We start from the raw sequence: 14,472 nt of genomic DNA on the forward strand, positions 1-14,472 counted from the left end.
GATGGACAATGTGTGAACAGTGACGGGAGGAATCCAGCACTATTAAGGGAAGAAAAAAACCAAAAACTCAAAAATAAAGCTCTCAAGTATATATTACCTTTTTTTTCCCCAACATTTATTAAATGACATTGACTTGATTGGAACTGGCAAACGTTTTTCATGACTAGTGATGGATCCATGAGTAGCTGTTTCTAGAATTACTACTTTAGGAAAACACATAGGCATGAATAAAATATAACAGTAACAGGAAATGGGCAATGCTGTAGCATACAGTTTCCTAAGCACCTTAAAGGATACAAACTCCTTTTAAAGGACACTTCTTCACAGACAAGTGAAATGAAGCAATGAAACCTCTAAAGTTAATACAAGATTCTGAAAGTAAATGGCATCTTAATGGTTAAAATATGAACAACGGTGAAACGCAGCAACCTCTAAAATCAGTCGTCTCCAGCTGTTTCGATATTGACTAAGTATTAAGCCAAGACAACGCATATTCTGGTTTCCCTTCTTCCAAGAACACCCCAATTTTTAAGTCTTAGTCTCTCTGGACAATACTGGTAGGTAATATTTACACTGACAATTCTCTTACAAAAAAATCAGTGTTGGTTCTTGCCAGCACTGAAAAATAACGAGTATAAATCTCTCAGTGCTTTGATCTAGTTCTTGAGTGAGTGCAGTTTAGATCCAGAAAGCCTTAAAAACTCGAACAGGCATGAAAAATATAACTGTACGTGCACAATTCACATCACTCCCCCTTACTCTATAAAGCTGGAAAAGAGTTCATAATTGTTAGTATTTAACAACACATCTCTAGAATTCAAAATAGTGCCGTAGTTCCCTCGGTTCATAATATAAAGCATCAGAGAAGGCATGATCACTATAGTAATACTGAATCACAAACCCAAGTTCAGGTGTCCTGAGTTTCCAATAGCAGGAAGGTAACGGTAGCCAGCTTTCAGAATAATGCTATAAGCAATTTAGTTTGCTGTCCACAGACGATAAAGCTGTTCCTGAAGTTATGCTGCCCTATGTAGGACACAGAACTAGATGAAGAAAAACAAAACAAAATTTTAAATAGAAATGAATATTTTGTATGTTTACACAAGATGTATATATATTTATACACATTTTTATGTATATACATTTTATATGTATATAAAAAACACCATTAGAACTAAACATTAATGCAAGGATCTATAGTAGCAATTTTTTTCTAAGGTATAAAAGGCTACACCCAACAATGAAACGTTTTCTCAAGACACATTGATTAGAATTGCCCAGAAATGAGATACCAAAAGGCCATGTCTCTTAGGGTACCACGTAGAGATATAAACCCATAACGTTAGCCCTGTACGAGGCTTATAACACAGCAAACGGCTCCCTAGTGAAGTCAAAGAAGGATCCAAGTGTCTGCACACAATTTTCTTCCCATCTAGGGTCAGCACAGTGGCAGCCAGAGCTACACTACTAGCCTTTGGCACAGCTCTTGAGGGCCGGGGTGGGAGCAGGCTGCGGTGGCGTAATTACACAACGGTAAGAAAGAAGCTTAAGTAGCCCATATGGCATCCATCCCATCTTTTCCAGGCCAAATGAGGCCACTTTTCTACCTTCTTTCACTTCTTACCTTTGCACTGAAATTAAGGTGGTATATGTAGGCAGCTAAGCCATAGTCACTGGCATTAAAAACAAGGAGAAAGTCCCACCAGGAAAGGGGGAGGAGAGTTCTCCCTTGAGCAATACCCTCTTCCTGGGCAAAATGTTCTACTGGTCCCCAAGGAAGAGAAATCACTAACTGGCTATGGATTTCCAGAATGGGTGGAAAAGAGCATTTTAAATAGCCCTCCATCCTCACCTTCCCATGCACGTGAACTCCTCTGAGTGTTACACTCCCCTCCTCATTTTCTCAGAATAGAGTCACCCTTTAGTCTGAACCCCAGCTTCTTTTCCACCCAGTCCTCACAATACAAAGCCAAGACAAAAACCGCAACACATGCACACAAGCAGCTCGTCAGTGGCAGGTACTGTCTAGCTAGACCTGGGCTCACAGACCAGAGCCAGTGGCCCGAGCAAGGGGAGCAGAGCTGGAGGCATGCCGCCTCCCTAGGGCAGGTGGTGCAGAGTCGCGGTTACAGTCCCAGGTTTTCAGGGAAGAAAGGGAAAGTCACACCCCCACCATATGACCCAGCAATTCCACTCCTGGGCATATACCCTGAGAAAACCATAATTCAAAAAGAGTCATGTACCAATATGTTCATTGCAGCTCTATTTACAATAGCCAGGACATGGACGCAACCTAAGTGTCCATCGACAGATGAATGGATAAAGAAGATGTGGCACATATATACAATGGAATATTAGCCATAAAAAGAAATGAAATTGAGTTATTTGTAGTGAGGTGGTTGGACCTAGAGTCTGTCATACAGAGTGAAGTCGGAAAGAGAAAAACAAATACCGTATGCTAACACATATATGTGGAATCTAAAAAAAATAAAAAGGTTCTGAAGAACCTAGTTGCAGGACAGGAATAAAGACGCAGACGTAGAGAATGGACTTGAGGACACAGGGAGGGGGAAGGGTAAGCTGGGATGAAGTGAGAGAGTGGCATGGACATATATACACTGCCAAACGTAAAATAGATAGCTAGTGGGAAACAGCTACATAGCACAGGGAGATCAGCTCGGAGCTTTGTGACCACCCAGAGGGGTGGGATAGGGAGGGTGGGAGACGCAAGAGGGAGGAGATATGTGGATATATGTATACGTATAGCTGATTCACTTTGTTATACAGCAGAAACTAACACACCATTGTAAAGCAATTATACTCCAATAAAGATGTTAAAAAAAAAAAACAAATCACACGCCCACATCCCCCCCGGAACACTGCTCTCTGGGTCATAAAATTCTCCCATGCAGTCTGATGATAAAATAGCTAGAGAATGCTTCAGAAGCTCATTCTGTCTCTGGCCCGCATGGCAGTGCCCTAGAGACACACTATAATTGAAAATTAAGACATGTTCTTTACGTGCATCTCATTCCTGATTCACATCTATGAAGAACAAACCTCAGAACAATCCAGCTTTCATACCAATGCTAGCACAACACAAAAGCAAACAAAGATGTCAGACTTTTTTGTTTTGTTTTGCGGTACGCGGGCCTCTCACTGTTGTGGCCTCTCCCACTGTGGAGCACAGGCTCCGGACGCGCAGGCTCAGCGGCCATGGCTCACGGGCCCAGCCGCTCCGCAGCATGTGGGATCCTCCCAGACCGGGACACGAACCTGTGTCCCCTGCATCGGCAGGCGGACTCTCAACCACTGCGCCACCAGGGAAGCCCTTTTGTTTTGTTTTTAATTCAGAATGTAATAGGAGGTGAAAACCCTTCTCCATCAGAAAGAAAAAAAAAAGCTTATTTAAAAAACGATCATGTCAACTTAGTCTTTTCTACCCTCCTGTTAACCTACTAATGGCTGGCTTAGTGTCAGGTCTTACAGGTGATACTCATGTAATATTCACTTTGTGCTCATGACTATACCAAGGGTTCCCCCTTTATGAAGCTATGATTGAAGAAAAGTCCCATCTGAGTTATCTGACGTCTCACAAATCCCAACCTTCGGTTCAGCTAGCTACTCTTGATGGAGAAGAGAGAGAACCCAAAGAAGAGAAGTGTGACCAGAGGCAGACTGCTCTCAAAATTGGATCAAACACTACAGGATGCATTTTACGATGCTCTGAAAATATGTTACCTAAAAAACTGCTACTTTTTAAGAAATAATTTCACTGAAAAGTAGTATTTTTGCCTATAATTAAATAAGTTCTTCAGTCCTTCTATCATCCAAATTTTCTTCCTTCCTCAGCAAAGCAGGTGATCTCGTTAAAGTCCCAAACGATCTTCCTTTGCCTCATCACTGTTCCCATCCTGTGAGATGCCGATCTGGCTCCTAAGATGTATGGCTCACTCTTCACTGCCCTGGCTTTATGAAAGTCCATTCTTTTTCTCTTTCTCCCTCCGCTCCCTGCCCCTTACCCCATCCCCATTCATGTTCCCTTTGGGACTGTGAACTGATCTAACTGTTCCCTCCTTCATCCGTCCTTCTTCTAGCGTCCCCAAGAGGACAGAGGCCACCTTTCTCAAATCCTCAGCCTCAACACCTTAGATGCACATCATTATGGCAATATCTCCACAACATTTCCTCCAACGCCGCCTTTTTTTTTTTGGCTGCTCCTCGCAGCCATGTGGGATCTTAGTTCCCCGACCAGGGATGATCGAACCTGTGCCCCCTGCGGGGGAAGCTCAGAGTCTTAACCACTGGACCTCCAGGGAAGTCCTTCCGTTGCCTTCCTTGATGTTTATAATTTAGCTGTGGAAATTATTTCCAGCCCAGGACTTCAAATAAAAATTAAATTTTAAATAACCGCACTTAATAATATTGGAAGCATAAATAAGTCGTCACATTATCTATTCTCACCCTGCAAAATAAAAGTTGCGCATTTGGAAGTTACTTTTTAATCTATTAGCAAGACAATGCATTTACTGACCAATCAAAACTTCCCAACCACTGCCCATACACTATTCTAAAACTCACCTTTCAGTATATAATCAGTTAACAAACTCGGAACTTTTTCACTATCCTCTTTCATGGCACGAAGAACTGCAAAATAAAGGAGAAAGAAAACACACTTTCAAATTCAGATAACCTCAGTCATGGTAGCCTTAGTCTTAATTACATGATACAACAATTCATGCAAATTGACTATTTTCTGGATGAGAGAATACAACTGCAAATGTTCAAGAATTTGTTATAGTTGAATAAGTCGTTTTTCAGGTAAGAATACTGCAGCTACCTGAGAGCTATTACCCTGATTTAAAATTTCTAAACAGTGGAGGCAGGAAACAGGAGCTGGGTTATTACACAGAGCCCCAGTTTTGTCACCATAAATACTGGCAAGTGAGTTACCATAATGTGCACTTCTATGGGCTCTGGAGAGGAGAACCTTGGTGCTGCAGGTCTCATGAGCTGGAGGAACTCTTAGGGAAATGAAGAGTTAGCTGTACTCTCCAAGGAGCACATCAGTCAGCCTTCTTGGAAACTTTTAAAGAAAAAAACAAAATGAAGAACAGACTTCCCATGAAGCAAGCACCCAGCCGGGCTGCTTACTTCTTGATCCAAAGGCACCTGGGTGATTTCGCCTCATCCTAAAGAGAATCTTGGACAATTTGATCTCTAAGCAAAGATCTGACAATTTGATCTCTAAGCAAAGACAAAACAGAAAACACAGCTACTATTACAGTGGTTAAAAAACATCTAAGCCACCTATGCTGCCCTTTCATAGTGACTGCCAACTCGAACTCTCCAGGGCATCCTGGGGGAAGGCCTCACTATTCTCCCCCCGACGTATGACAAGACAACCTACTGTAACCGTCAAGTCAGTCTTCCCGGGCTTAAACCCCGGCTCTGCCACTTCCTAGCAGTGGGACTGTGAGCAAGTTACTTAACCACCCAGTTCCTCATCTGTAAAATGGGAATAATCATTAGACTTGTCTCAAAGGGTTGTTGTGAGTATTAAGTCACTAATTCAGGTGTAAAGGACTTAAAGTAGTACCTGGCACATAATATACGCTACATAAGCATTACCATCATTATTAGCACAACTAATATTATTCTAATTCTTATCACTACTATTATTGCACCTCCAATAGCTTTTATGAAGAAGGATACATATCTAAACACTGCCTGTCTCTACGGGGCTTCCCCTGCAGTAACTTCTATACGTGGGGACGGCAGAGGCTCAGATTCTCCCCAAAATTTTCAGGAGATAACCACTTTTCTTAAACTTTCAGAGTAAAGGTCATCCTTCCGTCTACTGTCTTCATGTAGTATATTAACTTGGACACTCATTCACATACCCTACATACATTCACTCACCCCAAATTCCAAGTTGTGTCAGTCTATAAAGACATCATCTAAGGATCGGCCTAGGACATTCTGATGTGGGAATTATGACAACTTTGGTTTGGCTAAGTATGTGTTTGTCCTTGATCTGAGAAGCTGAGATCCCTCAGTAATTCCTGGCTTCTAGGCAATATCTGTGCTCTCTTCTTAGAGAAATACTTAATGTTCAGTATTTCTGCTTCCAATCATATTTTAGATTTGTTTTCAGTTCTACATAAAATCACGTACCAAAAACCAGCACTATTAAAATCCAGCATTATTAAAAAGTGTGGTGGACTGGAAATTACGAGACACAGCCCTGTAATGAACCATTCTCCTGTGTGATCTTGGACACTCATTCTTCCTGAAAAGTAGAGGGCTAGCCACCCAGTTAATCTCTTAATTCTTTATTTTATACAGGCTGGCATCACATAAGTATGAAATGTTCTGAAAACTACTGTTCAAAGGTTAGCAGGCAGGCTGCTTGCAAATAAGACATTTCTTTCCTCGTGCTCCCGCCACCCATGCCTCGATCACCTCAATTTCCAAAATCAATATCATCATTAATATCCACTCATGTGATGCTCTCTCGTTCGGCTCCCTCTTTAATTCACAGTTATCACAAATATTTATAAATAGAAGGAACCTAACAGATCAGCAAATTCAATCCCTTCAAGAAAAACAAGGCCAAGTGATTGACTTATCCCAAATCACACATACATTAATTTATTTACTATGAGGTAAAGAGAGCAAATATTTTAATCCTCATTTTTCACTGTGACTGAGAGAGTGTAAATGACTTCCAAGGATATCCCTATAAGTAACGGATAGAACCAGAATTCAGGGCTCATTTATGGCCATCATAAATATACATTATATTGAATGTCTCTTAAGTCTAACAAATTATTTTAAAATGCAAGCCCACTGAAGGTGGAGTATTTTTGTCTGCTTTGTGAACTGAAGTATGCCAAGTGCTCAGAACATGGCCTGGCACAGAGCGGGCCTTCATTAAATATTTGCTGAGTGAATAAATATTCTTAAAACATTACTATCAATTTATTTTCTACCTGTAACTACCTACCTTGGTTTCCACAATCCTAAGAAAGGAGAGTGTTTTAGGCTGCATTTCTAAATCTTTCCTACTGAGTTTCTGACAGTCATACTAATATAAGATCCATGAAGCACCTTATTAATTGATAAATGGATATATTCTTAAATATACAAGAGGTGATGGGAAATTGTTACATTTTTCCTCCAAAAGTTCAGCTTGTAAATGTTTCAAAAGATAAGAAAAACAGGAAAAATACAAATCAACTCTAGATTGAGTGCTGTGTTTGTCACAACCATTTATGGTTTCATTCTCAAAAGAATAAATGATGACATCCATCATTTACTATCCTAAATTGACAAAATAAAACAATAACAGAAACAAAACCAGCCAACTAAAATCAGTGTTTAGAATCAGCAAAAGTAAACAAGGTAACAGTTTAATTTTGTCTTTGCTTACTTTTTGTTAATATCTGAAGATCTTCAATAGATGGTGGTCCATTTTTTTTCTCATAAGGAATGACTGTTGTCAAGTACTGCCAAGTTAAAAAAAAAAGTGTCACTTAAATCTGAATTACCTTCTCTGCAAAAATTTGATATAGTTACTAGAAGGTTCGTTTTATAACATGAGAAACATGAGCCACTTTAGTGATGAACACAGCTATCTTACTATCTCAGCTGGAACTCATTTTTTTTGCCCACCTGTTTACATAAATATCAACTTTTCCGCCTTTTAATTATTGAAAATTTCACAGGAGTAAGTCTGAGGGTGATGCGTCCAATTTGTTCACTTTTAAAATGAAGTCTTATCTAACATTCTCCTTGAATACTTCAACACATTTTTGAAATGGTAATTTAAACTAAAAACATAACCATTCTGCATAACAAAATAGTTCCCAACAGTCAAATGATTCTGTTTTAGACCATTTTTTTCTGGTTGAACAAAACAGTCACATGGATAACTTGACAACTTTAAAAATGAATACCAGCTTTCTCCAGAAGCTAAAAAAGAAACACTTACCCAAATAATTTTAAAGATGTATTACTATTATTTTAAATTATTGTGTAAGTAGTTATAAATGCTTAAAGGTATTAAAGGAAAAGAAAAAAGTGAAGGGAGATAATGGCCTAATGAATAATGAAAATTCATGTCTGATATTGAGACAAACTGCCTAGTTCACTACTGTAAAGGCTCACAAGTATCAGTTATGTCCTATAACTACGTCCCTTGAAAGCATAATCTAAAAATTATTGTCCAGATTCTCCTATTCTGACCACGCCACCAAAAAATGTATAGCTCAACGTACTTTGCATGTGCTTATCTAGAGATCTACTAGTTTTTTGTTTTTTTGCGGTACACGGGCCTCTCACTGTTGTGGCCTCTCCCGTTGCGGAGCACAGGCTCCTGACGCGCAGGCTCAGTGGCCATGGCTCACGGGCCCAGCCGCTCTGCGGCATGTGGGATCTTCCCGGACCGGGGCACCAACCCGTGTCCTCTGCATCAGCAGGCGGACTCTCAACCACTGCGCCACCAGGGAAGCCCTACTAGTTTTTTACTTGGAATCTCTCCAGACCCACCTATTATTTAGCCCCAGTCCTGAATCTCAGCTCTATTCCTAATCCTCTTTGAGCAATTTTATCCCACTCATAATCAAAAAACAAAATAGAATTGCTTAAAAATAACTGATTACAATGAATTGTTTCAATCTTTAAGAAACTTAGTTTCCACCATCTTTATGGTGTAGGCCTCTCCAAGATGATGCCCAGTTGTATAACCAAACATGTTTCTTTGTAAAGAATACACAAGAAGCCAAAACACGCCCTCCTGGGGCCTCGCTAATAGCATGCATGTCGGGCAACTTGTAGAAGCACCAGGAAGCCGCACCTTGGCATGCATGCTGTCTAGCCACACTTTCAGGCCTTCCTGCCCCACTCCCACATGTTGGGTCAGTTTGGAAGTTATTCTGTCATCTTGTGGGTTTGAGAGAGGTGAGAGGCAGAATAAAAAAATTCAACCATCCCTTAATGGAGCCCACTTATGAGCTGCAAATGTCAGTGTGAAGGATTAATGTCGATCATTTCCCTTCTTGAGTAATACAGAGCTACCTGCAGTAAAAACCTAGACTCAAAGGGCTTATTCTCATAAACTGCCTACTAGCTACACTCTGCACACTTTCTCACTCTTCACTTAAGAACTAAATTGAACAGTTTTCTTTTTAAAGTGAAGGTTTCAATTGTGAAAATTCTAAGCACATTCAATGTAGATGTGTTTCCCATGCTCTTGACATTCCTTAAGTTATTATATCAAAAAATGCTAATAAAAAGCAAACTGCTATACATCTGACTGTATATTTATATCCATGTATAATTTGGTATAAATAATGTTTCATGCCTCATTCAGCAGACAACTGAGTTGACTGACCACATGATACACCTTAAAAGCACATGAATTTCATTTAAAAGTAGGTAAGGTATACTCTATAAACATTTTGACCTAGAACTGTAGTCTAAAAGATACCAACATCTGGCTTTCTTTCCCCCCAAATGAGATCTTGTTTCTTAAACTTTTAGAATTACAGTAGCATATTCTAGTTTAGTTATTTTCACAGCTATATATTCTACACATGCAATTCATTAAGTCAATATATTAACAGCTATTTGTTTAAAGGTAAAAGTGAAAAATAGAGTTCTAAAACGTGTATTAAGAATATACTGGGGCTTCCCTGGTGGTGCAGTGGTTGAGAGTCCGCCTGTCGATGCAGGGGACACACGTTTGTGCCCTGGTCTGGGAAGATCCCACATGCCGTGGAGTGGCTGGGCCCGTGAGCCATGGCCGCTGAGCCTGCACGTCCGGAGCCTGTGCTCCGCAACGGGAGAGGCCACAACAGTGAGAGGCCCGCGTTCCGCAAAAAAAAAAAAAAAAAAGAATACACTGAATCTACTGTCTAATTTGAAAAATGCTTTTTCCTAAAGGGAAATTCTATGCATTATCAAGGCTATAAATATAATGAACTTTCATTTCTTTAAGCAATAGTCTTAGTAGATTAGTCAGACTGCCAGCTTTCAGGACCTTCACTTACACAGAGAATGAAAAAACAGAGAATGAGGAAAATAAGAATAACCGAGCACCTGTTTCTCTCCACCTGAATTTCCAAAGGTGTGGCGGAGGCCATTCTGAATGACATTTGAGATCCCTTCCATGCTGAAGCGCTAAAGGCAGCGATATACGGCCCAGAAGAAAAGGACAGAGAAAGAAGTTCAAAGACTATTAGTAAGAATGTACCATGATGACGTATGTACCCAAGAGGCAAGCAGTTAGAAAATGCCACTAACTCATTCAGATAAAGCAGACAAAATCATGCTGTTTTAAAATGCTTTTGCTTCCATTTCTTTGCAAGTCAAATGCAAAAGCAACTACTTTCATGCAACTATATATGAAGTTTTTCCTGACGTAGCTGATAAATGTGCTCCAATATAAACACTATAAGTTGTACACATATTTGTTTTATGCAAAATTTACCACATAACTTTAAAGATACCTTTTGATATTGTTTACCTACATTTTTTCAAAAGTCTGAAAACTTAATACTGACAGTATGCATATTTTCAGTCTAAGTTTGCATATTTCTACCATAAGTTCGGAGAACATTAACATAACATTTGGCAAATGAAAATGCTGTTACTCGGAGAGCTGATTATTGCTTCCCACTCACTCTTCAGGACACCTGCCATCGCCTTGGGGCAGAAAATTCGAACTGGAAGAGCACATATGCTTCCTGGAGAGCAGAGTGGATCCCATGTGCCAGCGAGGCCCCCTAAGACTTCTGCAGACTTTTCCATTCTGTTTCTAGGAAACAATTCTAGCTTTTTTCTCCCAGCAACCTCCAAGACTTACTAGAATTCGTTGTACTGAAAAGGGAATATTGTTTTCCTACACTACTCATCTTGATTTGTAACCAGCCTACAATGTCATCAGACAGTCAAAAAGAGTCCAGTGGCACCTCTGGGGCTGCTGAGTCAAAGGACTTCGATGGATCCTCTTACAGCATGACTAATTAAGGGGAAAGGCATTCTGAAAAGGAAGTTCAGTCCTGATTCACAGGATGCTTCCTCCCCCTGTAATTTTATAGGGGTGTGTTGAATCAGTAAACACATTTGAGGAGTCAATATAAAGAGTATTTTACCAGGCCCTAATGAACAGAAAAAAGGAAACTAAGGCAATGGTTTCTGCTCTCAAGAAAGGCATAGTGTAGCCCAGTGATTCTCAAAGTGTGGTCCAGGTCAAGACAGCTCCTCTAAACATGCTGTACTTTGCTAGCAGCGTAACTCTTCTTTTGATGAAGTAGGCTAGTTTTAAAAGAAAACCTACAGGTAACCATGTCTGTAGATTTTTCACATGCTATCATATAACTTGTTCACATTTTTTAAAGAGATTATCAAAAGAAAGGACCTCTTAGCCTCCAGCATCTGCAATAAAACTTACGGGAAACTCCTTTCAAATAAACAAGTCAGCTCTTTTTTTAAAAAAATTATGTCTATCAAACGTAGCTCCTTTCAAAAGCAACAAAGAGAAAAATACTGAATTTTCAGTATTACTTCACTCCATTATCTACAGGCATGTTAAAGCCAGATACAAATTCAGAAAATCTCAAGCAAGATGAAGCATTTTAGAATCCATGTATCAGAAAACTAAGGTATACTTCATATTTGAACAGTGTATTCTAAAAACACCATCTTTACCTTTCCCAATTGGCAACCTAATTCCCGTCTCTTGCGGGTAGGGGTGGGAGTAGTTTATGCAAATTTTTAAATTCTTAAGCTGTAATTTAAATTTCTTTATTAAATGTCCAGTTGTGGACATTACTGAGCCATTTCAACTGCCAATAGCCTGAGTATTTGTGAAAGATGGCTTTCATGCAACCAGGCTTAGTGGAAATAAATGAAAATGCAATCACGTGAAGCCACAGTAACTTAGGAACATACAAAACGAAAGAAGTAAAGGAACTCCCAGTAGAACCTTTGCCCTTGCGGCTGATGACAGCTGAGTCAGTAGCTGTGGCCAGTCAGGCCCCACTGTATCCTGACCAGGCAAGCAACACAGCAGCCAACAAGGTTCAACTGGGAAAATGACAGAACAAGAAAAATCAGAACATTCAGGCGAAGCACAAAGAAACCAACTATGAGGTACCACTGAGAACGTTCCACCCCCAATGCTCCAGCTGCCATCAACTCCCACCTCCCCAGAAATCACTAACAATTTTCTCCCTTTACTCCATGTTCAAACTCTTCCTCTCTGCTAGCTCTTTCCCACGTTGCCAACTTTAAATTCTGAAACACTCAACCTCTCTTTCGCCAGGGTTTCCAGAAACAGCTCTGCCCAGCGTCATTTCTTTGATGCCAAGGTCTGCGGACACCTTTCAGATCCCTCGCAGACATCCAGTAAGCTCTTCTCCCTGCCTGCCTGGGTTCCTAGACACCACACTCTCCCAGAGTCCCCCCTGCCTCTGGGCTGCTTCTTCGGAGAAGTGCTTCTTTCTTTGCTCACCTCTTATATACGGGTGTTTCCCAGGGATTGTGTCCCTATTTTTTTTCTCATGCACACTCTGACTTTTCCCACTTCGACTTCTGCCTCTGTAGATCTACAGCTCCACTTTACTAAGAGCAATCAAGTGCTTGGAACAGAGCCTGGCACAAAGGAAGGGCTCAAGAAACACTGGCTATACCTTTATTTTAATTTCCCTCCTGAGCTTCGGACTTGTACGTTTAGTGGTCTGTTGGACACTTGTACTTAAACATTCCAAAAACGCATCATATCCAAGACTGAATTCATCTTCCTCTCCCCCAGCAATTTTTTTTTAATTTAAAGCCTGTTTCTCCTTCAGCATTCTATACCTCTCTCCTTCATTTATTCATTCTTTCAAAAAATATACTGAGCCACATATTATTCCAGGTATTAAGGATTCAAAGTGAACACATCTGCCAAGGCCCCTCCCATCCTCATGACCTGACATTCCAGCCTAAGAGGAGCAGAAAAAATAAAACAAGTAAAGGAACTAGATAACTGCAGATAATGCACCTCCTGCCGATAGCTGCAACAATTAAAAACTGGATGCCTACTTTATACTGGGAGGTCAGAGAAAAGTTCTCCTAGGAGGTGACATCTGAGCTGAAACATGAATTATACACACTCCCAGATGAGCTACAAAGGACAATGGACAAGAGATCCTCTCAGAACAAAACCAAAAGCAGCCAAACTGGCCAACCAAGGAGTTCACCCTGCGGCCAGTGAGCAGGGGTCCTGTTATTCTGCTGCAGCAGAATGTGAAACAGTAGCTACTGAGTATTTCCATTCTCCCCTCCTTCCAATAAGAAGGTTTTATTACAGCGGCCCTGTTCTCTCTCCATCTTCATGTGCTGGATGGCTGGAATGGGAGGCTTGCTCTTTGTACCATGAGGAGCTACATCATCCAGAGCTGATGGGAAGGACAGACATCCCCCGAAGATACTGTGCTAGATGCAGTTACTGCTGAAGAGATCTGCATATCTCACTCTGCGGAAGGGTACACATGTTCTATCTATGCCACCCCAAGGCAGAAATCAATGACCCAACCCTGGCCCCTCCCTTCTCCAGAGCCCCAGCTGATAGATTCAACTGCCTTAATGTCTCTGAAATACAACTATTTTCCCATTGCTGTCACTTCCTTGGCTCAATTCTTTCCTGATGACAGCAACAGCCTCCAAATCAATTCCTTATCTCTAGTTGTCTCCTTCCGATTACTTTCTCCTTGAAACTCTGAAGTTACCCTTCCAAGAGACAAATCTGAATATGTAACAAGCCACTCAAAACCTCTCCTTGGTTTCCTACAGCCTTTAAATAAGGCCCAAATGCCACAGCGAGGCATACAGTACAAAGCCCTCCATCTTCTGGCTTCTACTTTGTTACCCCACACCCTCTTCTTCTTGACTTACTTCCTCCCTCAACCTCTAGCCATAATGAACAACCTGCGGTTCCCCAGGTGCCCTGTCACCTCCCGGTGGTTGCCCACACCACCCCCCCTGCTCAGTATGCCTGTCCCCTCCTTCCTCTGCGTGTCCTCAGGATTCAATTCAGACCCCTCAACCAAACTAGGGGTGATAGTAATGTACACACACCGCTACCCCAGGACAGTACCAGGCACAGAAAGCACTACAAACGTGGTAGCTGTTTTGAATACAGCAATAATTACCCTATCCCCAGGTTTCTCAACCTTGACACTACTGACATTGAATTACAGATATGTAATCCTTTGATGTGGGAGCAGTCCTGTGAACTGTAGGATGTTGAATGGCATCTCTGGCCTCTACTCAGCTGGATGCCAGTGACACCCCCCCACCCCCTGCCAAGGAGTGACAGTGACAAACATTTCCGGACATTCCCTAATGTCTCCTGGGGGACAGAACTGGCCTGGTTGAGAATCACTGCATGTGCATTGGATGGTCTGTCATCAGATCCCCAGC

The 14,472-nt window shown here is 41.1% G+C and overlaps 1 protein-coding gene across 2 annotated transcripts in view; it reads right to left on the bottom strand.

Moving 5' to 3' along the window:
* Positions 1-87: 87 nt before the first annotated feature.
* The window catches only part of FEZ2 (fasciculation and elongation protein zeta 2), a gene marked incomplete at its 5' end in the record, with an annotated part of 42,789 nt that continues 28,404 nt past the window's right edge, over positions 88-14,472 (bottom strand). The window contains 4 exons of one of the 2 annotated variants that reach the window (XM_082851415.1): positions 88-1,043; positions 4,582-4,647; positions 7,436-7,511; positions 10,105-10,185. In XM_082851415.1, the coding sequence (XP_082707541.1) occupies positions 1,027-1,043; positions 4,582-4,647; positions 7,436-7,511; positions 10,105-10,185 (240 nt within the window). In that variant the 3' untranslated portion in view covers positions 88-1,026. The remainder of the gene's footprint in view (positions 1,044-4,581; positions 4,648-7,435; positions 7,512-10,104; positions 10,186-14,472) is intronic. The other variant, XM_082851414.1, reaches the window with a different exon arrangement.

This window comes from Leucopleurus acutus (genome assembly GCF_964270905.1).
Source record: "Leucopleurus acutus genome assembly, chromosome: 12".
Taxonomy (NCBI): domain Eukaryota; kingdom Metazoa; phylum Chordata; class Mammalia; order Artiodactyla; family Delphinidae; genus Leucopleurus; species Leucopleurus acutus.